Source organism: Triturus cristatus, chromosome 11, assembly GCF_964204655.1.
Source record: "Triturus cristatus chromosome 11, aTriCri1.1, whole genome shotgun sequence".
NCBI lineage: Eukaryota > Metazoa > Chordata > Amphibia > Caudata > Salamandridae > Triturus > Triturus cristatus.
The window spans coordinates 314,827,464-314,854,348 of NC_140594.1; the positions used below are offsets into that span (position 1 = coordinate 314,827,464).

The following is a 26,885-nucleotide window of genomic DNA, read 5'->3' on the forward strand; positions in this document are numbered from 1 at the left end:
GGCAGCATGTTATCCTCCTACCTTCACCCAATTTCACACTTAGACTGCTAGTGAAAGACGAGTACTACTGATGGTTAGGAGGTGACAGTGAGTCCAGATGAAAGGTATGCCCCATAGGGGCCGATAATATTGCAGCAGAAACATGTCGATGAGCAGGACGCTTGGGAAATAGAATCCAGCAGCATCCACATTTATCAGTACCAGGGGCACCCTAAGTAAAGGGATACTGAGATAACTTCTAGATATTTTGAAGCACCTTTAGATCTACTTTCAACTAAACATTATCAAAGTGCTCCCCCCCCCACTGATGTTGACCCTCTCCTGGTAATTAGTATAGCAGGATGAGACCCGATGATGAAGCATGCCACTAATAGAGTACGTGAGGGTTCTTTTTTACATTAAGAGGGGGGTCTGATAGATGTAGTCTTGAACATTACACCCCATTCCTACAGTTCATAAGTTTAGGATAGCTTAGTATTGTGTGATAGTGGGGAGGCAGTATTCACAAACCATTATCTGTCCTCTTATCCTAAGATGGTGATGTGTATCCTCAAAGTAGCCATAAAACACAAATCTAATACAAACCAGGTGTGTCATCAGTGGCATAGCTAGGGGAGGCGTGGGTGGCGGTCCGGCCCAGGTGTCACTTTTTTGGGTGTGGCTGGGAGTTGCGAGCGCAAGGTAAGTTTTGTTGTTTTTGTATTCTCCCTCGTCGCACACATTCCCCGGCTCATCGTGATATTTAGCCCGCACCCTGCCCCCCATTCGTCGTGGTTTTTAGCCAGCACAGCATCCCTCCCCGCTCATCGTGATCTTTAGCCCACAGAGACCGCACCCACCCCCACCATCCCGCCCCCGCTCTTACCGGCACTGGGCGGCATGGTAAAGGAGTTGCCCCAGGCGTCAAAAGTAGGGGTGCGCGGAATTTGCGTAGTCGCGCTACGCGAAATTGTAAAAAATCTCCGCCAGCACACAGAGTTCTGCGAAGACGCGGAATTGCTTGTTCCGCCCGTTCGCAATGCATTTTTCCTTTTCGCGAATGCTGTTTGCGTGCTCGGGAGGGAATATCTAGCGAACTTGGCAATGCGGTCGCCAATTGGCGCGGCCATCTTCTTTCACTAGTCCCGCCCGCTCACGGTGTGTGTTTCATGTTCGCGAATGACGTGTTCGCGATCGCACACTCTTGCGGGAACGCGGCCGACTACCAAAATCTCGTGGTGCACGCGAACGGATAGGAAAACTCGTCAGCGAATACAGGGATCACGATAAGTCGATTCCACGCGCACGAACACACATTTTGAAAGCTCAAACAAGGGAAAAATTCCGCAACGCTGCGCATCACGGAATTTTGGACAATTCCGCGTTCTCCACAGAACGCGGAATTGACGAAATTCCGCAAATTCTGCTCGCGGAATGGAATTTACTGCCCAGGCCTATTCAAAAGCTACGCCACTGGTCTGCAGGTCTCCACACTCTTTAAGGGCTCTGCGCAAGGCGGTGCTGCATGTTGAATCTCCTTTTAATATGCAGAGTTTACAAAGGTGAGAATATACGTGTTTGTTGTATTCATCTTCAGTAATACTGTTATCTTTTCTTTTGTCAGGTTAATTAATATATGCATTTTTTACTTTTACTCATATTTTGTATTTTCATATTTTTAGAGATCTCAGACAACGAAAGGCTTCATTGCGCTGGGACATAGGGCAGACTCTAGCTGCAAAAAAAAATATTTAAACAAAAACGATGCACTTTAGTGAACTTCCTCAAGGCCGCCCCTTTAGGATTTTGCCAACGTTCCAATAACGGTTTCGGGAAGCACCTCATGAGGACACTTGTGTTATTCTGAGACGAAAATGCAGGTTACACATATTGTATTAACTCTGGTAGAAGACTAGGGTTTTTTAATCATTTTATATCGTTGGATGACGTCAAACTGTGCTGGTGGACCCCCTTCTATGGTATCCAAAGCACTAAGTTGTTGAACCGGTTTTAGAGCTCACGTATTAGCTCCTAGTATTGGGTAAATCACGTCATAAGTTCTCCCGTTTGTCATTTATTGTAGGGGTTTAACACAAGTGGGAGGGCACAGGCTTTTGCTCAGGTGCTCTACTGTATTTAGGCAAAGCTCTCGTGAATAACATTTAAGGGCATGCATGGATGAAGTGGATGAAATCTGCTGGCACAGAGGGGTGCTTGTTTGCAACAGTGTCACCTGGTAAGTGTGTTTGTGAACCCCGTGCTCGACCCATTGGCATGGTGTTTGTTTTTGGGGTTCGCACTCTTTTTATGGCTGTGATATTTTTTGAGTTACATCAAAATTGGGTCAAAGCTCCCTGGTACATGAAGGGATTTCTGGGGTGGCTGTGAAGCCACACCTGCAACACTATCGACTCGAAGTGCTGCTGTGGACATGGTTAAGGAATATAGGGAGTGGGACAATCCTGAAGAGAAACGTCTCCCATCCAAGTATAATGCAGTCTCTTCCGGTCACATAGTAGGGGGTCTGATGATGGACTACCGGGGCAGCGGCTTCAATGAATCACCGCCATTTATCACTTCATTCTAATTTCGCTGCATTCTTTGTTGTGAAGTGTTGTCACAAGAGATTAAACGCAATCGAGAGAATGAGGGAAGCGAACTCCCTGGTCTTCCAGCAGTTGCCGATGTTCGCTGCTCCATGTCCCAGGAGGTTCTGTCCCAGGAGCTTATGATATCAGAGAACTGCCAAACCTGAGAGATTGGACTTTTTCAGGAGGCGAGGTCTGTGCAGTGATCTCATCCTGCGGAGCACTCCGGAGAGACGCAGCCTCTCGCTGTGTCCTGGCGGTCTTCAAGGAAGGCGGCTTCGTGGTGCCTCCCTCAGCATCCCTAGGGCTCAGGCCAGCTATCATTGTCCAAAGTGGAGACACAACACATTACACTCCTCATAATGCACAGCCCAGTGGCTTCTGCAGTGCTTCGTCACCCTACTGTTCTTACATGGGAAACGCTGCACAACACTTGCTCACCTCCTTGGTCTTAAGATCTTCCAGATAGCTTGGAACATAATCAAAATGTTTGCCTCATAAGAATCCCCACATTATCTAACCCCGCCTTGACATAACATCTATTTGTAAAGTGCGGTATTCACCCCTAACGGGGTATCTTGGCGCTGAATAAAAGATGTTTATTGTTACCTAACTCAATGGTACTCATGAATGTATGGGCTCACGATTGAATTCACTGGTGGCTTGTTTCTCTCCAGTTGCTCCCTCCCTAGGTTCAGTGCACGCTTCTGCACATGTCTCCTATGGTGGAGGCCGACTCAAGTGGCCGATCCTGACCTAGTGGTGGCCACTGTGACCCCGTGGTGATGTGGGTGTTTTGTCTGATCTTCCAGCTCATCATACCTCGCTGTGCTGTTACTGCAGTAGAGACTGTGAGATGTCAGAACATTTGTTGCCTTGAATGAACTGTGACTCCCTCTGAGTGTTCCTCATCCGGGGACATTTTGATGGCTTCACCAATCACGCAGGAAGGCTGTGGAGATGTACAGGAGGCGCTGACTCACCCTGTCTGCTTCACCAAAGACAGACTTGTGGTACCAGGCCTCAGGGGGCCCGAGCTTACCGTTCACAGAGAGGCCTTCCAGCTAATGTTCCCTCTAATTGCATTAGTAGTAACGTATTGTACCGATCGTGGATTAGACTTCTAACATTTCCAGGCTGATTAAAAGAAGACTGATAGACCGATTGGCGCATTTTAACACTTTGTAGGCGGTAACACAAGCCTGCCTTAAGCAGAGCCTTTAAGACGCCATAGCAGTTGCACAGTGAAGGTGGAAAACATTTGGACACGCGGGTGAATTGGTAAGCAGGAAATCAGGCGAAGTAGGTCAGTGGGCAGGCACTCTGGCTTTGCTGGCCCTTGAGGTATAAGTTGTTTGTGTTTTTGCCCATGGCAGCACCTCGCAAACTGCTTCGTCTGTAGCATGCTTCTTTGCAACCATGGACCGTTAAATATAATGGGTTTGCCCTGTGTCCCTCAGAACCTGGGTATACAATTACAAACTATGGGCATTTCTAACATTTAATTTAAGGACTGCAGAAGCAATATTTTTAGGTCTCGCCTGGCCCAGCGCATGCGCTGGTCTGGCGAGACTTATTGAGAGGGCTCCAAAAAGTGCTACCAGGCCAGCCTAGAGCCACAGTGCATGTGCTTCACCGTGACTTCTTTCGCGGCCGCACGGCCCCTTAGATGTTTGATCGCGATCACTTTCGCGGCTCCACGGCCGCTTGGCATAGTCAATAGGTCTCGCTTTTGGGACCTTATAAGTATTTAGTTATGCAACTGTTGCATGGCTAAACAGTTATAAGGTCCAAAAGGCGAGACCTATTGGCTATGCCAATGCTTGTTTCATTTGTAATCTGTGAAAGAACGAATTGGGTTTAGAATCGCTATTCCCTGTGAAGTAAACAGCGAAAATCCCCCCTGCCTGGCTTTTGATCACTGGGAGTCTTCCCCGCTCCCTACCATCTCTCGGGGATTGAATGCTGGGTGATTGTAGGTGACACACCTTTCCAGGCAGGCTCTCCAGTGACACTCAAGAAAACGTGCAGCATGGGCTGAACGTCATATTTGTGTAAAATAGAAAGTTACTCCAGGATTTTTAGCATGCCTGTTATGTTTCCCTAAATCTCATATAATAAAATATCTGCTGTTTTGAGATTCTATGTTCACCTCTTTTTGGCTGCCACTAATATTGCTATGAGTGACTTTCAAGCCGATCTGGGTGACAGTTTGTATTTTCTAAATGAAGAAAAAACGTTCAAATCAAAATAAAGCTGTAAACATGTGAAAAACCGATCTGTATAATGTTGATCAGTTAAAAAAATATATTGTAATACGATCCTCAGCTAATGGAAGTGTTGGTGTCTGAGTGTGTTTGGAGCCATTGGGTGGAACCGCCTGACGCTGTTCTCGAGTTCACTCACACAGGTGTCTTGTTTGCGTACAGTGAAGAGTGGGGAGTTCCCTCTATTGGTATTTGGCTTCGGTCTGCTGAGTCGTTCAGTACACCGATCCTGGTTGTGGTTACCCATTTTATTTTAGTGTTACACATGGAAAAGTAGCCTTGATGTCAATAAACATTGTTTTATGTGATGAACTGAAAAAACTTCACTTGATTGCTAATATTTTTGTGGACATTGGTTCTGACACCCAATTAAGCGCTATGCTCTGTTGGTTGAATGCCATGATGACATCCAGTGTATTTCAGAGGTTTTTAAACATATCACATATTTTATCTTTACAGGGAAAATTTTACCTCATTGTTGAAGAGCTCAGTCAGCTGTTCCGTACGCTTGTTCCAATCCAGCTGTGGTACAAGTACATCATGGGGGAAAATCCCTCCAGCGGCTACTTCCTAGGTGGAGTCCTGATCATACTATACAGCCTCTGCAAGGTAAAATCCCACATATCTGCACACTTTCACAGTAGTTTTCTGCACGCTAAGAAATTCAAGAAGAGAACTTCGAAATCGCGTTTTGTGATAAATATTGCAAAAATGGGAAGATCTTATTTAGCTGGTACCTGATGCTTTTCTTAACATGCATCAGAAGGTTTGTGGTCTAAGTAATGTGTTGAGATGTTATGTGGCCACTCAGGAGTGGAGCAGCCTGTCCATATTGGATTGCATTTGTATGGGCTAAATATCTTAAAGACACATTTTTCTTAGTGAGCTGGTGCTCCCGCCTTGCCCAGTTTTGGAACACCCATCCTATGCCAATTTGAGTTCACTATCATGCAGGACCCAAGCAGACTTTCCGAGATGACCTGGTTCACTGAAGGTTTTGATAAATGCTGGCAAACACCACCTGGTTCTCTCAAACTTTGTGGTGAATTTACCCTTCACTGAGTGATGGCTGCTGAACTTCATTATTGGCCACAAGACTTAAAGATGAATTTCATTTTGGGCTGGGAGACAGTACACTTATTTGCATGCATGCTGGGAAACCTGTGACTACCACATCACCGTAGCCTGAAGTTCCAGGCGAAGAAATTTACAGAGAAAGGGGAAACATTGTGAAAAACGTCTTTGTGGATTGGGAGCCTTGATGCTGCAATTCATTAAAACATGTGAAGATTGAAACTCCATTTTATAGAGATACTGAATAATCAGTGCCTCACTGGATTGTGGAAGACATGGTGCAGAACTACCGACAGAATTGTTCTGACTTAAGGGTATCTAGTTGCTGGATCTTAGTGAATACTGGAAAGAGTCTTTGAAGTTCACTCAGCCCTAGGAGACTTAGTGATGGGCTTATTGCAGGGCTCAGAGACCTGATGCAGATTTCACTGAAGATTAGCCGAATTTCACATGGATTTTAAGGATTTGTTCCTAAACTTCACTATCCACTGAGAAAAAAATATGTTGACCTTCGAAGTGCTGGCTCCACACATTATTTAAAAAAAAAAAAAAATTAAGTTGTTTTATTGCATTTTTTATCAACAAATATAAGCCACTATGTTAACACTCCATGTTAGCCCAACCGGGCACTAGTTTCACATGAGCAAAGAAGCAGCTAATGACAGACAGACTCTAAACATATAAAAGGAGAAATAACAGCATACAATCAACTTAATGGAACCATACAGGGGTGCATATCTGTATAAAAAAGGAAAACAAAGAGGAGACATGGAATGAGTAAATCGCTAGTTGATGCCCTCCAGGATAGCGTGAAGAAAACGCAATGAGTCTGCAGCGTCGCTACAAGTGGTAACAGTGTCCATCGTGACTCATCCAGGTGGAGGGTTCTCGACATGAGATAGCAACAAACATAGGAAAATAATGCACCCCTCATCAGCCAGGATAGCTTGACTCGAGTGGCATGGAGAGCACAAGACCCACGTCTGGGCATACCCATCCCACTCGGGGTGACAAATGCAAGAAGAACAATTGATGGACAGAATGCAGAACAATGTCATACATTCTCCCCAGTACAGATATCTGGGCCGAAATCCATCGTTTTTTTGCTCACCATGCCATTCCAGTTTGGACCCAGCCATAAGCATGCTCTGCAAGGCATCTAAGAAATTGGCCAAGAGCGGAATAGGGATACTGAGAAAAAGATATAAAAATTCTGCCAGCCATTGACCGCGGACGTTTGATCCATCTGTCTATTTGGGTTGACAGTCATTCGATAGCGGGACCATAGTTAAGGCGAATAACCTCTGAGGAGAGAGTACGGTGCAGAAGGATACCCAGGTGGCGGGGAGGGTCATCCCACCAGTGCAGGGAAAAGTCTAATTGTGTGGGAAGAGTGGCATCAGTTAAGAGGAATATCTTTGATTTGGACCGGTTGACGACCAGGCAGGAAAAAATGTTGAACCTGACCACTTCTCTCAAGAGCAGGGGGAGATTGGTGTTGGCTTCTCAAACAAAGAGTAGAACACCGTTCGTGTACAGTGAGGCCACCAGGGGGCATAGATGAAACTGAAATCCCAGATGGAGGTGCCGTTCTTGGAGATGGCGTACAAGGGGGTCCATAGCGATAATGAATGAAAGCGGTGAGAGCAGGCATACCTGCCTGATGCCCCGTGATAATGTAAATTGGGTAGTGAGTCCCCTGTTTATTCGAAGCTTGCCCACCAGGTTGGCGTATAGGTGTCCTATTAGATCACAGAACCCACGGGGAAAGTGTAGTTTAGCCAGAGTGGCATGAAGAAAAGGCCACTCGAGTCTAAAGCCTTCTCGGCATCCAACAAGATTGCAGCGGCAGGATGGTTGGCTCGATTTGATTAATTACCGCCAACAAAGTTTGAAGATTGACAGACGTAGACCGGTTTGGTACAAAACCCGTTTGGAAGGGGGATATAATCTGATCTATCAAAAGAGAGATCCGGGTTGCGAGCACCTTGGTTAAACTTTTATAGTCCTGGTTAAGGAGAGACAAGGGTCGGTAAGAAGGGCAAGTGTCGGGCGGTTTTCCAGGCTTGAGAAGCAGAGAAAAGATAGCCTCGCGCATCGCGGGAGGCAGAACTCCGGTCTCCAGGGCCTCGACATATACCTCAAGAAGATGGGGGACCAGTAATGTTTTGTAAGTTTTATACAATATACTTGTGAGGCCGTACGTGCCAGGGGCACGGGAGCCATTGAGGTCATCTATGGCCTGTGTGACCTCGTCTGCTGTTATGGGTGCAGCTAGCTATTGGCAGTGGGCATCTTCCAGCCAGACCATAGCCACCTCTGCGAGATAGTCGTTGAGGTCAGAGTCAACAGGCGGGGAGCGAGTTGTGCATAATTGAGTATAATAAGAAAGGAAGGCTGCAGAGATATCGGAGTTCTGGGTGAGGCTTGTGTCTTCGTCTAGACTTTAATTGCGTGATATAGAAAGAGTGCGGAGTCGAAGGAGTCCTGCTAGCGTTCGGCCAGGACGCTCTTCCTCCTCATATATTCTGGCATGTGCGTACTTGGTCCTGAAATTCTGCCAGGAGGGTCACCTGTTGATTCAGAGAAAAAGACCGGGCACCAGTCGTGCTCCGAGCATCCATTTCCCTGATCGCCTTCTCGGTTACTTCAGGTTCTCGGCGAATAGTGCGAAGTATGTCAGCCTGTTTAGTTACACATAATCCACATATATATACCTCAAAAGCTTCCCATACCGTAGTATAGCAAGGTACTGAGCCCACATTTATATGGAATATTCTACTATGGCGTCTCTGACTTCACTATTGAAGCAGAGCATTCGACGGGAAACGCCAGGGTTGAAACGACTGCGCTAGACTTGGGAATGTAAGGGACAGAAGGACCGGGAAGTGGTCCAACAGAGTGCGGGCTAGGTAGTCTATTTCGAATGTGTGATTGAGAAGGTCTGGGGACAGATACCAATAGTCTATGCATGACCATGTGGCGCTGAAAAAAGAGAAACCTCTATCACAGGTATTTTGATGGCGCCAAACATCTGTCAATAAATGAGTCTGTAGCAGGACCTGGAGTGCTTTTAAGGAATGTGGTTTAGTAATATGGTCAGAGCCCGTTGTGTCTAGCGTGGGTTGTAATATTAAATTAAAATCGCCTCCCATCACAATACAGTCAATGTGCAGGTTGGAAATATATGCAGAGATATTGGGAAAGAAATCGGGCATATCTATATAAGGGGCATAGATGTTGATTAGTAGTCTTCGCTGTGCCCCCATATTCCCTGCAACTACAAGATAACGACCCTCCAGGTCTGCAATCGACCTGTGCATTTTACAAGGAACCAACCTATGGGTCAGAATGCACACCCCCCTAGAGTAAGTGCTATGGCTAGCGAAGAAACTATTTTCTCCCCAATTGGAAGCAAAGTGGTTCTCGAACATGAGAGTATAGTGGGTCTCTTGCAAAAAGGCAATTTTAACTGCTTGTAGGGCAAGATAACTAAGGACTTGCAGCCCTTTACGGGGGTTCGCCAACCCTCTCACAGTCCAGAACATACATGCCAGCTTCAGGTCCTCAGGCCATCGCCCCACTTGTGTTATGGCTGGCATATCAAAACAGGCGGAGAGACATCAACCCATCCATGTGTAATTAGCTGAATAACGATACGTTGAGCACTCTGTATATAGCAATGATACATTTTAACCCAAAGAACGACCTCAAGTCCACCACCCCCCACCCGCATCAGATACCCACCCACATTTTATCCAGTGAATCCCATCTTCCCAAATTGGAAAAAAACCTAAGAGATCTCCTGGGGGGTAGGCAATCCTCAAAAAAGAGGCCGCCATATCAACACTGTGAACTGTATCAGTAAAAGCAATGCAGCCAATATATGAAGGAATGAACTTGCAGAAAAGATAGAAAAGTTGCTTTCGGCATGCCATAATAGTTAGCAAAGAGGTAAATGCAGGACATAATTACACGGTAATCCTCAACCATGTCCACGGGCCGAGGCCAACCTCACAAGAGTTGGCGAGTTACTTCCCGGGCTGAGAGTCTGGGTTCAATTTGTTTTGTTTCAGATAATCTGCTGTCTCGGGGGGCGAAACAAAAATGTGAGTCTTCCCATCATGATCAATACGCAAACGGGCAGGGTATAGCATAGCGTAGCGTATGTTGGCTGCTTGTAGGAGGCGTTTTACGTCCTGAAATTTCCATCGTGCTTCCTGGACCAGGGGAGTGAAGTCAGGAAACATAGATAGCGACATACCCTGATGTTGAAGGTCTCCCTTCTTCCTGGCGAGACATAGGGCAGTGTCGCGGTCGTGGAAATTTAGGAGACGAGCTATCAGCAGTCGTGGTGGGGCCCCAGGAGGTGCAAGAGGTGCCAGTACTCAATTCGCTCTTTCAATTGCGAATGTTGAAGAGAAGAACTCTCTACCAAAGAGCTCCACAAGCAGCCGCTCAACCTAGGCCGCCATTGGCCCCGTGTTCGTGTGTTCAGGTACCCCGGCTATGCAAGTGTTGATGCGCCGGGATCTAGCTTCCAGGTCCTCCACCTTGGAGGCTGTCTTTTTCAAAAGCCGCTCGACACGTTCCAGGTGATTAATATCGGTTGTCTGGGTGTGTTCTACCTCAGAGATGTCTTCTACCTTCTACCTCTGCTGTTTGGCAGTTTCTATGCGGGCCTCATGCCGATCCAATCTCCCATGCATACCATCCAGGCAAGTGTCTACTGCATCAAATCTTGCATCGATCGCCTTAAAGCCGGCTCGTATCTCTGCCATGATGGCCGTAGTGCTGTCCATTGAGGAAAAGCCAGTCTCAGGAGGGTCAAGGGGGACTAGCGGATCTCCTTGTACAGCACCCTCATTATCGTCACGCCTGAGGGTTTTGGATATGTTGAAGGACAGCTGTCGCTGTTTGGGGTCACCGCGACCCATGGTGCACGAGGGTCTGAGAGACAACCGTGAGGTATTGGGGCCCCCGTAATGAGACGTCACAGCCAAGCGTATGCAGCAGGCTATCTGGCTCCTGCGCAGGAAATTATCCCCCTCCTCAGCAAGAGGGGGGGACAGTAGTATCACAGGAAATACAATATAGGGTGTTCAACTGCCCCCAGTTTTAAAGATCGTAATTCGTGCGTTATGTAAGCACTAAGGCATCCGCTTATGCCGGTTCATCCCCATGTGCAGTGTAGAGCTCAATGTGAGCCATTGTGAGCTGGTGTGTTGTCGGGGGGGAAGGGGGACCGCTCCGCCAAGGCCGCGGTTGGTGGGTCCCAATCATGGGAATCCGCCCCAATAGTAGGCTCCATGCATTTGTTAAATTGTCTCTTTAGAGGACACGACCACAACCAAATTTATTATTGTGAAAGTATAGTGAATGATAGCCAGAACCAACTAGAATGATTGTGTTATTGAGTGAGGTATCAAAATCAGCTAATTTATGGGACCTTTTGCAGACCTAGTATTGGAAAAAAAGGTTTCCTTGAAGCTTACTTGATAATGTTCAAAGTTTAGTAGCAACACATACAACAGGGCCGGAAATGTATCTGCTGTCATTTATGAAGGAGATTGCTTACAATGGCAATCTCGGGTTTCCCATAACTTTTTCGGACTTTGTAGGGTGGAAGAAGTGTGCATTTAAGAGAACCATTAGCTCCACATGCAGCAAGATGCAGATTTGCCTGACCTGGGTACTACTGAGGACAATATTGACGGCTGACAGTAGAATAGGTAGTGGTAATCTGATAATAGCTCTGAAGGTAGAACGTGCCATCTTATGGATGTTCTGTTGTCATGTTTGTATTGAACTTGTTAAAAGGATTCATGGTGACAAACGTGATTGCCTTTTGTTCTTTGAAGTGCAAGCTTGTTCTCCTTCCAAAGTTGTCTTTATACTTTTGTGTTTTGTTTTTTCCCTTTGACAGTCTTTTGACATCTGCGGTCGCATCGGAGGTGTGAGGAAAGCACTGCAGGCACTGGGTAGCCCACAGGTGAGTTTTATCTCTATTAAAGGTAGCCGGACCTTTGCTGGAGTAATAAATGCATAAACATTAAAACTACACAAAAAGCCCCCTCTAGGTAGAGAGACCAACTGGCATGGGTGCAAATCCAGGATGGTGTGTGGGAACATTCAGGACAAAAGGTCAACATTCAGGACAAAATTTCAGGACAGTAGATCAAATTCAGGACAAAAATTCCGAACAAAAGGTACGTTTTACAGACACATCAGAGGAGGTCACGCAATAGCATAGGAGTACGTTAATAGACAACCAACATAAGTACAAGTCAAAATAAGTTTATATTAGGTTGTGACAATCGTGGACTTTGCGTGTTTTTTGGTATGCATGCAGCATTGAGCAACTGTGCAGGTATGTTTTGTGGCATTTCATATCATCATAATTTATTTACATGGTTACTGCACTGGGTTGTCCCATCTCACAGATGAGAGCCAAGCAGGGCAAATAGGATGTCTGGTGCTTGGGTTGAGAAATGTAGGAGGGGTAATATGGGGCATTCACTTTCATTGTGTCTAGTTTGTTCTTTTCGTTGGTACCCGTTTGGTGATGGTTCAGCACCGCACCGACCACTGATAGTAGGCAAGGGTACGTGTTATGCTAAAAATCAATATAAACACATTTTTATCCTGATTAGTTCCTCATTTGTGCCTTTTCTGTTGCCAGCGTTCAGGATCCTCGCACCCCCGTGTAGCAGGATCGCATCTGCTTAAGAAACTGTAAAATTGCAAACCATTGTACAGCTGCTACCACACTTGTGTTACAACACCCCCACAACATCCCTGGACCTGAACCACGTCTCTCTAGTCGCCATCCTTACAGGTTACCGGGGTGTCCTTCTCCAGTCTTTGTTTTCCATCTAACCGTAGTAGCCTGAACTGATTGGGTACTGTAAGTTGTGACAAAGAACTGACCACGCTTTAGAAAGCTCCTGTACTTTGTAGCCCAAGATGTAAAGAGTTACCTATCTTATCAGCAGCGGTGTGAATCACAATTACTTTTACTGTACCATTGTCAGGCTGCCTTTACATATCTCTTTTTTGACACTTGACGTGTAAAACTGCATGGATGGATTGAACCATTATCTTCAGATGAAGTAGTCCACAGCTTCAAAGACTTTCAGAACTCTAGATTTCTTGGGTGATTACATTGTCAAAACGTAGAGGAATAAAGGAACCATCTGGCCTCCTGCGGACGTCAGAATAAATGCCTGAAAAGGATCTCGACCACAAACCAACAATCTCTTTTACTTTCCAAAGCGCTTGACCTTGTTAATGACTTTAAAAAGAAAGATTTTTGACAGCGTTGACCTAGATTGTCATTTGTGTAGTTCTGACCCATCCTTGGAGGGCTGCAGGGAGCAGCAGAGCGCATTACAAAGGACACCAAAGTGTATCTGCGAGCACATAGGGAACAGAGGCTTTAGGGAACTATTTGCAAGAACATGGGTGATAGTAACATTGTAAGGAATGGATTGCAGTACAAATAAGCATTTGCAATGCAATAGGTCTCGCATTTACGCAAGTTAGCGCTATTGGAATTGTAAATGACAATGCGTTTTATTTATGTTTTGGTCTTTGAAACCTAAATAAAACACATTGTCATTTACAATGCCAATAGCTTAAACTTGCATAAATGCGAGACCTATTGCATTGCAAATGCTTGTTTCTACATATTCTCGGGGAATAACCCCCATGAGCTCTCCTAGAAGATTCCTGGCTCACTCGCTTCACTGGTGCACTGTGAATAAAGGCAAGTGTCACTCTTCGCCACTTTTAAAGATCATGTCAGTACACTAATATAGTGGCATCTAAAACAGACAATAGAAGTTATATTAATCATATAGTTATCATGGAACTTCAGCAATGTCAATTATTGGAGAATTGTCAGGGTTATGGTCGTGACATAACTTTCTGGGAGAGGTCAGGGGTCATAGGTCACTTCCTGGGATTTCATGAAGTCCAAAGGGTGTGTGGCATCACTTCCACTACCCCAGGCATTTTGGTGAATCGACGTCCATGAACCACACCCCGCTCATGAGAGGGTGGTACACAGAATCTCTGCTGTGTCTTATTTATGCCGCCTGAAAATCATAGGTGATCATGGGATCTTCTTCCGGTCCTAGGCTGACAGCCACTCTTCTGCGGATCATGCTCATGGAAAGGGAAACCATGCCCCAGAAACCTGCCTCTGCCATTGGTGAAGGGTGTCAGGAAGCTTCATGAAAGTTACCAATCTGAAACCCTACTAGGGTTAATTCAGTGGTAAACAAACCAGACCTAACCTTCCACCTGTCCACCACACTCACCATAAACCAGTGCACCAACGCCAGCGTCACGCTGAGGAAATGCGCGTGGTGTGCAGACATACTCAAGTGTAACAGTAACTAACACCAGACTTTACACATCAATCTCTCTCTGCCTCAGAAAGGTAAAAGCTCTTGGCTCCTAGTGCTCTGGAACATCTGTGCATGAAGTCTTGGAACGCGTTCTGTCTGAGACTGACAGGAGTAGGCCAGCTTCCCTTGGCCCCATCCAGACCCTCTGATCCATCCATCTGAGCACCCCCAGTACCTCAGTGCCTGCAGCCCTGAGCCTTCCATGCTCTCCTTGCATAGATCCCAGGCACACACTGGAGCTCAAAAGAAGGCAGGCACTTTGAAGCACATGCACCCAAGCTCTAGTCCACACCCCTAGTGCAGCGAACATTCAGGTCCAAGCCAGCCCCCACCCTGCAGAAAAAGGCTCCACACATCCACTCATCTGAAGTGAAAAGCCGCTTCAGGGCATTAGGTACTGTATATGAATTTATATAGTGTTTACACCCCTGACAGGACCATGAGGCACATTCACGGATGTCTAGCATGTTACTTGACGGAGAGTGCATGGATGGAAGCAACAGGTCGCCTCTATCTATGCATCCTGTATCCGTCAGAACTGACCTGATGCTGCGGTGCTTCTTTATAACGAACACTACGTCACAACACAGTACCAGTCCACTCTCCGTGTCAGAAACCGGCAGTCCCTCCAATCACTGACTGACAATATTGGTGCCTTTGACACAGTTAAGCGGCCTTCTGTCGGCTACGTTCACGCACTACAGATGACGCATCTATCCACCTACCCATCCATCCATACATACATCCATGCAGACCACCCATCCATCCATACATACAGCCATGCAGACCACCCATCCATCCATACATCCATGCATACATGCATACATACATACATGGTACTTGGCCTGGCCATGCTGCACAACCGTCACTGCTGTGCAAGTGCCGTGGAAATGCTGCATTTTGGGCTTGGTATGATGTAGTTGTGCAACCGCTAGTGGTTACGGACGAACACGCATTTCATCAGGGCCTAGATACAGCCATTCATGTTGAAAGAAACAAGGTGCAGGAAGGATGGCAGAGATGTCCAGTAAATCGGACCGTTCTTGTGTTCTGTAACTTCGTCTTGAGATGCTCGTGTCCAGGGACAGAACTCTGCACCTCACCCGTCAAACGCCCAACGAGTGGCGCGTTCCTGCTGCGAACCATCTAATAGTGGACACATTTTTTCATTAAGACCCAGGCAACCTGTGGAGCAGTGTGAACAAGCACAGAATTGAATACTTTAGTGTGTCAGCGCTTGGCTCAGTGATCTTGGCGCAGCTCGTCCCAGGGTTGATTCCCTGCCCATTGCATCACAAACAATGGGACGGAGGTGGGGGGGGGGGGGGGCGGCACGGACAACGGGAGTGTGGGCGGGGCGAGAAGGCACGGACAACGGGAGTGCGGGGAGGGGGAGACGGGGGCGAGAAGGCACAGACAACAGGAGTGCGGGCAGGGGGAGGGGGAGAAGGGGGCGAGAAGGCATGGGCAACGGGAGGGAGGGGGGGAGTAGAGAAGGCAGTAGGAGAACATCATTAAGTAAAATAGTGCTCACAATCTAAATAACACATACTGTGTAACACTCGAAGTAAAGGGGCCAGTAGCCATGGGAGGGTACAAATGATGACATGGCTATAATAAGGAGGGACTAACAAGCCTCATAATCAATCAGAAGACACCATTTACTAAGGACAGACACAAGCCAATGAAAAATGTAGGCGGAGGAGTGGGTGGGGCTTCCCTCACGTACTGAACTACAGCAGATCTTCACCAGAGCAGCACTTGCGCGCTGACTCTAGGCTCGACCTAAAAAACGCAGTAAGAAATTTGTGAGAACCGTAGGAAAAGGTAATTACGTAAGCGGCAAATTTTTACAAAAAGGAAAGGTTGGAGTCTTGCCTGCAGTATTTTTTTTAATGTATTTCTCATAGTATATTGGCCTTTACAGGATTTTTGTAAAAATCGCTATCTGATTAGATGTAGTGAATATGTTTTCATGGTACTGTGTCATATTGATGGTTCGATTTTTGTTTCTTGGTCAGGTGGATGGGGTGTGAATTAAGAAATGTTTTAAGTTCCTTCATAGATGTCCAAAGTGAAGACGGCCAAGCTCATGTGAGGGTGAGATTGTTCCATAAAGGAGGGGCTAATGGGGAGGGGACTAGTCTCCTTGGTTTCTTCATTCTGGTCTTAGCGAACCCCATAATCAAATGGTTAATGCTATGAGTGGGGTTCCAGTGTCACCCAAAAATTTAAGATTTTCATCAGATTTGTTCTTTTTGGAAGTCCTTCCCAGAAAGGGTTATATTGGATGCAGACTGTGAGTGAAACCCATTGTAGGTCTGGGTTGTGGCAGTGATAGCTTTCTCAGTTTTGACCAGTGAATAGATGGGAAGCGACCGGGATGGCAGTTTTAGTGCAGTGAGTGTGACATCAAGGGGACAAGCAAGAAAATGTTTCCCTGTCAATTTGCAAAAGATCTAAGTTTGGAAGAACAGAGCCTTGATGTTCTTAGGAGGAATACATCAAACTCATTAAACTACAAGGGCCTGAATCTTGGAATCCAGGGAAATGAGAATTATGGTCATACTCCATGTTGGAAACAAGGAGCAGAAAGGGTTGGAGAAGGATAAGTTCAGGGAGAATGGCATGTCTCACTGTGGCTAATTGGGGTTTCATGAGTTGATTGACTAAGTGACCATGGTCACCACTACTGAGGAGGATTAATTATACTCTCAACGCTGAAGGCCTCAGTACAAAATCTTGAATAAGGATGAATCCAGCGATTGTTAGTTAGGGTAGTGGAAGTCTGACAATCCGATATAGGAAATGTCTGGTTTTGATGGATACATCTGCCAGTGGATTCTTCACCTTGTCATTCTTCACCTTGTGAATATCCCCTGCGCCAGCAACATTCTGAAATTTTTTGTAGCTCTCCACGCCGACGAGGACGAAGTCACAATAGCATGGCTCCGCACGCGGCTCCACTGACGTCACTGGAGCCATAAGAGAGCCTCGTCGGCGTGATGACGTCAGTTCCCTTTTTTCCGCGCCGTCGACGCAGCGGTTTTCTGGGACTCTCCGTAGTTACTTTGTATTTCTGGATTGTGTTTCTGGTCTTCTCTTGCTTCTTTCCTGAAGATGTCGTCGAGGAAGTCAGGGTTCAAGCCCTGTAGAGAGTGCGGAGGACATATGTCCATCATGGATCCTCACGAAGATTGTGTCTGGTGCCTGTCGTCGGATCATGACGTCGAGGGGTGCTCTTGCTGCCGTAAGATGAACCCGAAGGCTTTAAAGGAGAGAGAGGCCAAGCTGTTCATCGCGAAGATGAGGAAGGAGAAGAGAGGTCGAAGGCGATCGAGGTCGGGTTCGAAGTAGACGTCGGGTCATGCTTCAAAATCAAAGAAGCATAAAAAGAAGAAGAGGCACGGCTCTCAACGCCATTCAGATAAGGAGACTGCTCCGAAATCGACTTCTCCAGTTCCTCGGCGTCGTAAGGACTATGTTTCACCTTCTCCTTCGGTTTCGAATCCGGCTTCACCTGTTCGTCTGGCTTCGCCTGCAGCCTCTCTGGAGCGTTCTCCAGCACTGGCTCCATCGCCTTCTCCGGCTCCAGTGGAAGAGGCTCCGATACCTGATGAGTCGTCGACTCCATTGGCTCCACCGTCGGCTCTGATTGGCCCGAGTCCGGTAATGCCTCCGCCTGAGCCTTCATTGGGCCCTTACCCACCTTTCCCTGGCCCGGGTCAAGACCCATCGCATTACTTGAATGCCATGTATGGTGTCTTTACGAGAGCAATGTACCTCTCTGGAGCACCTTCGGGTCCCATGGGTCCAATGGCCTTTAATTTGGGGGTACCTCAGGCCTACGCTCAGGCTCCCTTTATGCCATTCCTTCCAGCGGCGCCGTCCTGGCATTTCCCGGCACCGAAGACGTCGACGCCGTTCCCTTCATCTCCGGCTCCGCCTACTCGACCTCGTTCGACTCAGGCTGTGCCTCCGGATCCGTGTTCGATGCCGGCTCCGTCGGAGTCATGTGTGGCGCCGCCGACGCCGGTTCCGAGGATAAGATCCAGGCGGGAGGCGCAGAGGATTTTGGAAGAGCAGAGGTATCGGGCAGAAGAATTGGAGGAAGGTGAGCTTCAAGAGTTAGATGACTTATTTGAAGACTTAAGGGAGGCAAGTGGCCTTGACATGTCCCCAGAATGGAAGCTTTCTCCTCCTTCAGATGCTCCCTCTAAGGACGTGGTTCCTTACCATAAAGTTATAAGGAAGGCAGCGGAGCTCTTAGACTTGCAGCTCCCAACGGCTGAATTTAAGTCTAAAATCTTGACGGAGGTTCTTCATTCTCCCTCCACTGTAGTAGAACCTTTGCTTCCTTTCAATGATGCCATCACTGAGCCAGTTATGGAGGTTTGGCGTAAGCCCTTTTCAGCTCTGGCAGTGTCAAAATCTGTTGCTAGGAGGTACAGGGCGGCTCCAGGAGATCCGGACTTCCTAACATTCCATCCTTCTCCTGAGAGTCTGGTGGTTCAAGCTGCATGAAGTCTTCTGGAGCATTTCCTCAAGTTCCTAGTGATAGAGAGTCAAAAAAAGCTTGACCAGTCGGCCAAGAAGGTGTTCTCCTCGGCAAGTATGGCCTTGAAGTCCACAAATGCCACCTGTCTTTTGGGCCGTTACATCCACGCCCTAATGGACTCTGCAAAACAGCTGTCTCCTAAATTGTCTGAGGAGGACAGGCAGAATTTTAATGAGGTCTTGTTGGATACTCAAGCAGCTGCACGTCAAGTAATTCAGAGTGGTTTGGGCACTGCAGACTCTGTTGCCAGGATCATGGGCTCCTCGGTTGCCACTAGAAGAAGTGCTTGGCTTAAGTCGTCGGCGTTCTCTCCAGGTGTACAGGCAACACTTTTAGACCTACCTTTTGATAGTTCTGGACTGTTTGGGAAGAAAGCAGATGCATCCTTGGAAAGGTTCAAGAACAGCAAAGCCACAGCTAAGTCTCTGGGTCTGCAGGCGCAGCCTCGAGGTTCTTCTTACAGAAGGTACAGAGGGTTTGGGAGGTCGTCCTTTCGGACCTACAGGCAGCCTCAGCAGCAGCAAAATACCCTGTATAAGGCCTACAGGGGCAAGAACAGAGGTCGTCAGCCCTCCTCCTCCCTCCCTCTTCCCACAGCAAAGCAGCCCTAGATCCACCATTCTGGATCATGTTGTTCCTGTGGGGGGTCGGCTTACCCGTTTTCTACAAGATTGGGAATCGGTCACTACAGACCTTTGGGTTCTAAATCTTGTGGAAAATGGGTATGTTCTTCCCTTTCGGGAATTCCCTCCAAATTACCCTCCTTGCCAAGATGCTTGCTCGGAGGACCACCTTCTTCTCCTGCAGGAGGAAGTTCTGACATTACTGAAAAAAGGTGCGATAGAGGTGGTTCCAGAGCGGGATAGGGGTCAGGGATGCTACTCCCGGTATTTCCTGATACCCAAGAAGGATGGCAGGCTATGTCCAATCCTGGATCTCAGGATCTTGAACCTTTTTCTGAAACAGGAGAAGTTCAAGATGCTCACCCTTGCGCAGGTTCTTCAAGTGCTGCAACAGGAGGACTGGATGGTGTCGATCGACTTGCAGGATGCGTATTTTCATATTCCGATCCTGGAGTCGCACAAGAAGTATCTCTGTTTTACGGTAGGGTCGCAACATTATCAGTTTGCGGTTCTCCTGTTTGGTCTTACTACTGCACCTTGAGTCTTTACCAAGGTGATGGCAGTGGTGGCAGCCCATCTCAGAAGGTCGGGGATTCCAGTTTTTCCCTATCTGGACGACTGGCTGATCAAAGCGGAGTCGCCAGAGAAGGTGCTTCAACATCTGCAGGTTACAACTCAGCTGTTGTACAAATTGGGTTTCTCGATAAACGTGCCCAAATCTCACCTGGTGCCCTCTCAGCGCAACCTGTTCATAGGGGCGGTACTGGACACTACTGTGTGTCGAGCATTCCCACCTCCACAAAGGATTCTCGACACAAAGGAAATGATTCCCTAGTTTTACAATGGAGCGGTAGTTCCAGTCCTGAAGGTCCTTCGTCTGCTCGGTCTGTTTGATTCCTGCATTCTGTTGGTCAACCATGCACGCTGGCACATGAGGGCGCTCCAGTGGTGCCTCCGCAGGCAGTGGTATCAGCACAATGGAGATCTCAGAGAGCCTGTGAGGATCTCCAGAGAAGCTGCAGCGGATCTGTCTTGGTGGAGCGTGGAGGGCAATCTGTCTCAAGGAAAACCCTTCCATCTACCTCCATCGTGGCCACAGTGATAACGGATGCATCCACTTTAGGGTGGGGTGCGCATCTGGGGATCTGGTGATCAAGGGTCTTTGGTCTTCAGAGGAAAGGTTGCTTCACATCAACCTTTTGGAGTTGCGGGTGATATGTTTGGCACTCAAGGCTTTTCTCCCTTCCCTTCACGGTCAGTCGGTTCAAGTCCTGACAGACAACACTACTGCGATGTGGTATGTCAACAAGCAGGGAGGAGTGGGGTCGCATTGTCTCTGCAGAGAGGCTCTGCGTCTCTGGTCCTGGGTTCAGGAACATCAGATTTGTCTGATGGCAAATCATCTGGCCGGAGTTCTGAACGTGCGTGCAGACAGTCTCAGTCGGTAGTTCTCTGCTGACCACGAGTGGAGGCTCCATCCGGAGGTGGTTCGTCACGTCTTTCGGACGTGGGGAACTCCTTGGGTGGACCTGTTTGCCACTCACTAGAACGCTCACTGCCCATCATTCTGCAGTCTCCAGTATCCGATGCAGGGAGCTTTGGGGGACGCGTTTCAGTTGAGATGGGACTCGCATCTCCTTTACGCGTTTCCTCCCATACCCTTCGCCAAGACCGGGCCCAAGTCATATTGATCGCCCCGGATTGGCCAAGAAGGGTGTGGTATACAGATCTTCTCCACCTCTCCTCATGCCCTCCGCTCCGTCTCCCTCTCAGGGCAGACCTCCTCTCGCAGACGCAGGGGCAGGTTCTACACCCCCACCTCCAGAGCTTACACCTTCACGCCTGGAGATTGAACGGGGCAACCTGAATTCTTTTTCTCTCCCGCCTGACGTGGTGGACGAGATTTTGTCTGCCAGGCGTCTCTCCACCAAGTCTATCTATTCCTATAGGTGGTCCAAATGTGTCCATTGGTGTGGAGAGAAGTCAATTGACCCTTTGAGGGCTCGTTTATCCAACATCCTTCAGTTTGCTTTCTCTCTCTAGCTCAGCAAGGTTTTGCTGTAGCTACTGTGAAGGGTTATTTATCAGCTTTGTCGGCATTCCTTTGCTTGCCGGATCAGCCGTCCTTGTTTAAATCACCTATTGTGTTACGGTTCATTAAGGGCCTAATCAACAAATTTACGCCCACTCCATTTATTGTGCCTCAATGGGACTTAAATCTTATCTTAACTTACTTGATGGGTTCTCCCTTTGAACCCTTGCACAAGAGTCCCTTAAGGCTATTGTCTTTTAAAACAGTTTTTCTCATTGCCATTACCTCGGCAAGGAGGGTAAGTGAGCTTCAAGCTCTGAGTTCGAAACCCCCGTTCTTGACCATTCATGTTGAAAGAATGGTACTCAGGACCAGGGCTGCTTTTCTGCCTAAGGTGGTAACTCCTTTCCATCTGGGGCAGTCCATTACCCTTACTACCTTCTATCCTCCCCCTCACCCTTCCAAGGAGGAGGAGCGGCTTCACCGCTTGGACTCTAAAAGGGCGGTGAGTTTTTACCTCGATAGAACTAAAGACTTTCGAGTGGATGACCAGCTCTTTGTGGGCTTCATTGACTGCAGGAAAGGCAGAGCGGTGCACAAGCGCACCCTTTCCAGATGGATTATCTTGTGCATCAAGATCTGTTACTCTTTGGCAGGTAAGGAACCTCCAGAAGGTAGAAGGGCTCACTCTACCAGGGCAAAGTCTTCTACGTCTGCCTTATCTAGAGGTGTTCCTGTGGAGGACATTGGTAGAGCGGCAACTTGGGCCTCCCTCCACACTTTCTGGAAGCATTACTGCTTAGATTCCGACGTGAGGAGGGACGGACACTTTGCACGTTCCGTCCTTCAGGACTTTTTGGTATAGAAGGGTGGACACCCTCCTCCGGGAGTGGGGACTGCTGTGGGACTCTATTCACAAGTTGAGAAATCCACTGGCAGATGTATCCATCAGAAGAACAAGTTACTTACCTTCGGTAACGCTTTTTCTGGTGGATACAGTATCTGCCTGTGGATTCCTCACTGACCCACCCGCCTCCCCGTTGTCCACCCTCGTATACCTATAATAGTGATAATGTGATAAAATCTATCTGTTACTGTTAAAGGAAATGTGTTATTTCTTTTGCTTTCCTGCATTGTCTTCACACTGTGTGTGTTGGTTTGAATATTATGTACTGTGTATACTGTATATATATTGTTGTCTGTCCGTCCGTGTGCCTCGAAGGCACGGAAAAAAAGGGCGGAACTGATGTCATCACGCCGACGAGGCTCTCTTATGGCTCCAGTGACGTCAGCGGAGCCGTGTGCGGAGCCATGCTATTGTGACGTCGTCCTCTTCGGCGTGGAGAGCTACAAAAAATTTCAGAATGTTGCTGGTGCAGGGGATATTCACAAGGAGAGAAATCACAAGGTGAGGAATCCACAGGCAGATGCTGTATCCACCAGAAAAAGCGTTACCGAAGGTAAGTAACTTGTTCTTTAGTACCAAGCATTGTTGTCCACAGAAATAGTCATATTTCAGTTGCATCATATCATCTGTACTGAAGATATCCCTTCCCTTATATTCTAGACCTCGTAGAGACAACGAAGGTTGTGTAATTTGAATGCAAAAAATAATCTTAGCAGTGGCATAGCAAAGGGTTGGCGCAGGAATCGCCACAACCCCCTGCTCTTACATGCGGCCGCAGCAGTGACCGCCGCGGGCGGCACAAGGTCTAGTTACGGCACTGACTGTTAGATTTCTTGTTGATTTTACAACAGAGTATGAGGAAAACACATTGTAGGACTACTTTGTGGAGGTTGTTTCCTATTGACTGTCTTATATCATCCATTGCTCGAAACCAAGGATACCTGTATTCAGTGGTACGTGCCCACTTGAAAAAAGCATAAGCCTAATGGGATATCCAATGGCTTATCCATCAACGTTTTTACTGTCCAGCTCTGCCATATACCCAGAGGTGGTACCAGAAAGGGGAAAAAAAGCAAAAATATTCCCCATACAATAGGAGAATACTCAAGCGCATCAGGGACATTGCTTATTTAGGTTCCGCCCAGGCCCGCACCTATTTTGGAGAATCTTTCTTGGGGAAAGAAAACGCTGACCGGTCAGCAATGCCGCCTTGCATGCTGGTCATGTCGCCACAGTTTTCTCACAGAAGTGGCTTTGGCCATGGAGACTGCTGGCAGGGAGGCAGGAGCCTCTTAAGTAAAAAAAACCTGTGGCCTTAAGGGTACGAAGGAAACTGGCTTTGGTTGGGCCGGCCAAACGCTTATTGACTCCCTTAACCACTGGTGCAGTCTGTCAGACCCAAATGCTGCATTTTAACAACAAGGTTAACACAGTTAACTGAAAGGATTTACAGACCAGGAAAGTCGCAAAGCGAGGAATGACCAAGGCCCTTATTACAAGTTCAGTGCCAAATTCCGACCCGTAGGCAAGTGAAAGTTTGTATGGATTGGAATTATAAGTTTCATGATAATCCTCCATCTACTTCACAGTTTTCCCAATTAATTCTGGCAGGTCATACAATCTGAAATTTATCAAGGGAAACGTTCCAGGAAAATCCTTATAAGAAAAATATACGGAATTCTTTGTTAAAAAACAATTATGCACGTTATGCTTCATTTTTCGGTTGAACACTCGAATAGACTGTATTTATCACACTTCGTAAATGCCTCACCCTGGGGTAAGGATATTTACAATGTATGGTAAATGCTCACCCCATTTCTGCCCATTTTGTAATGAGGGCCAAAGTCTTAAAGAGTTATGTAGGAGAAATAACGGTTCCTGTGGGATAATATAACTTATTTTTGCAATAAAATGCACAATCGCAATACAGAGCGTTGGCTAATGTCAGAGGGCAAGGAACCACCAACACAAATGGTTCAGTATAACATGTTTTATACATTTTCAAGGAAAACAAATTAATATGTACATTGTTTCAAATTCAAATGAACAGGCATTTGTGCATTGTGTCCCAAAGTAAAACAGGAACCTTAACCTAAGTGAAAGTATGAATATTTATATACAAGGTTTCCAAGATTCTTAAAAGTTGGGCGGGAAACGTTGAATATAGTACCCATCCTTCGTGGAGATCCTTGTCACTGTACCAAGGAACGAAGCGGACTCGCGCTGCTTCTGGAAACTAACGCGGAGCTCTGTCCCGCATAATCTACGATCCGGGTAAGAACCGGCTTATACAGCCCGTCATTCTTCAGGCTTACAATTCTTTGTGCAACCAACCCTCCTTTTTAACTCCGCAGATCATTACAGTGCACTGTCACTGGTTTCTGCACTAACCAGGGATTTGCTTGACCACTACGGCTGTAGCGAGTTTACTGAAGAGCCAGTGGGCCGATCTACATTCCTGAGTGCCAGCCTTCCCTCACAGTGAGGTAAGAGCATCCTGCGAATTCCCATTACATCACATATCCTTCCTTATATGCCAACTGTTATTTAACCACATTGTTTTTCTTTTCATTTCATCTCACAACATTAGTACACGGACGGGTCCTCATGTGAGTAAACCCCCCCCCTTTTTCTCTTCACCTCACACCTGTGGCACACCATTCTCACGTGGCTGCGTAGTTAGAAATTCAGGTATCTCCTCCATCATAAGTCCTTTTCTATTATTTTTCGCATTTGTGCCGGTTCATGGGTCTTCTGCTCTCATTATTTTATCATTTTTCATAGATGTCCCTGCATCACTAGTCCTGAGGAGACACCACGTCGATCAGAGGGTCGAAACGCCGTCGACAAACAGAAAGAGCGAACCATTACCCAGCGCGTATCGTTGTATACAGTTGCTGTTCACATGAAATTATTTGATAATGGTCACCTTTCAAGAATTGTGAAAACCTTGTATATAAATATTCATACTTTCTTTTAGGTTAAGGTTCCTATTTCACTTTGGGACACATTGCACAAATGCCTGTTCATTTGAATTTTAAACAATGTACATATTATTTAGTTTTCTTTGAAAATGTATAAAACTTGTTGTATTGAACCATTTGTGTTGGTGGTTCCTTGCCCTCTGACATTAGCGAACCCTCTGTATTGCGATTGTGCATTTTATTGCAAAAATAAGTTATATTATCCCACAGGAACCGTTGTTTCTCCTATATAACTATTATCCTGGTTCCTTAGTGAGTAGGGTTCACCTGTTCTTTTCCTTGAAAGTCTAAAAGAGTGGCACAGACCATTGTACAATCAAGAACTTTCCTTGAATGACCTGTGCCCCTGGTAGCATATATTCTGACATTACAAAATGTAAGAGGTATTTTACATACAAGCGACTGCCACAATGTGTCCCATTCTCGACTTTCATTGATTTGTCTAGTTTCAAGACTGAAAACAAAAAATCCCATAACAATTGGCCAGGTTTAGCTTTCAAAAGAGAGGCCAATCCCTGTAGTGAATAATGTGTTCTGGGGACATGAAGACTCTGCATGGCTATGTACCTAGCAGCTTCTATGCTCTCTACAAAAAAATCAGGGAGCCAGTGAACAATGAAGAGACTACCCTATTTAAGTCAAATTTGTGCAAACGATCTAAATCCCATGTGCTGCAGAGTGTTGCAGAACATATGAATGCCACGTTCATAGGAACAGAGCATTACTCTGACACAAGAGAAGGTTAACACTGCCAGTGTAAGGTTCCCTGAAATTCCAGTATCTTTGTAAGCAGATCAGTCAGTTTTTCACATTGAGGAGCAAGGATCCCAAAATGCAGCACTGTGCTGATAGCCTTACTGAAAATATTTTTGCAGTGAACTTCATTCTTTAATGCTTCACTTGACCTCATAGGATATATGCTATATTCAACGATCCTTTTTAGGTGTCGCCTAGGCAGCGCTTGCGCTGTCTCTTCGAGACATGCTGTATTCCGGTATGGACTTGAAGCTCCGCCCATGTTCCGCCCATCTCTTTAATTGGCTCCTGTTACTGTCCTTTCTAAATGGTTGCTTTTGATTGGTGAATAGGCTTCATAGTCCCTCCTTAGTACCGCCTTGCCTCCTTTTGTAACCTCCCATAAGGACTGGCCCTTTTACTGGTGTTGTTACTCCGTGTTTTATTTACAGTCTATGCACACTTTTTTTTTTTACTAATACACACAGTACATGCTTTCCTACAAGGGACCGCTTTTCAACTCTCTGCTGTCTACTTTTGATCGCCCTGGGGGCGCTTCTCAACCCTCTGCTCCTTTTCGCCCTTGCACCGTGCTTAATATTTCATCACGGCGCCCGCTTTCATACGAACGACACAGGCGGGGGTGGGGACAATACAAACAATGGTGGCAGCAGCTTTTTTTCTTTTCATAGCAGTGGCCCGCTTTTATAAAGCACCACGGGCA

The 26,885-nt window shown here is 46.8% G+C and overlaps 1 protein-coding gene across 2 annotated transcripts in view; it reads left to right on the plus strand.

Annotated features, from left to right (window-relative positions):
• The window catches only part of RNFT2 (ring finger protein, transmembrane 2), a 276,550-nt gene that overhangs the window by 218,437 nt on the left and 31,228 nt on the right, over nucleotides 1–26,885 (plus strand). For both annotated transcript variants that reach the window (XM_085633800.1, XM_085633798.1), the window contains 2 exons: nucleotides 5,294–5,443; nucleotides 11,835–11,900. In XM_085633800.1, coding sequence (XP_085489926.1) covers nucleotides 5,294–5,443; nucleotides 11,835–11,900 — 216 coding nt within the window. The remainder of the gene's footprint in view (nucleotides 1–5,293; nucleotides 5,444–11,834; nucleotides 11,901–26,885) is intronic.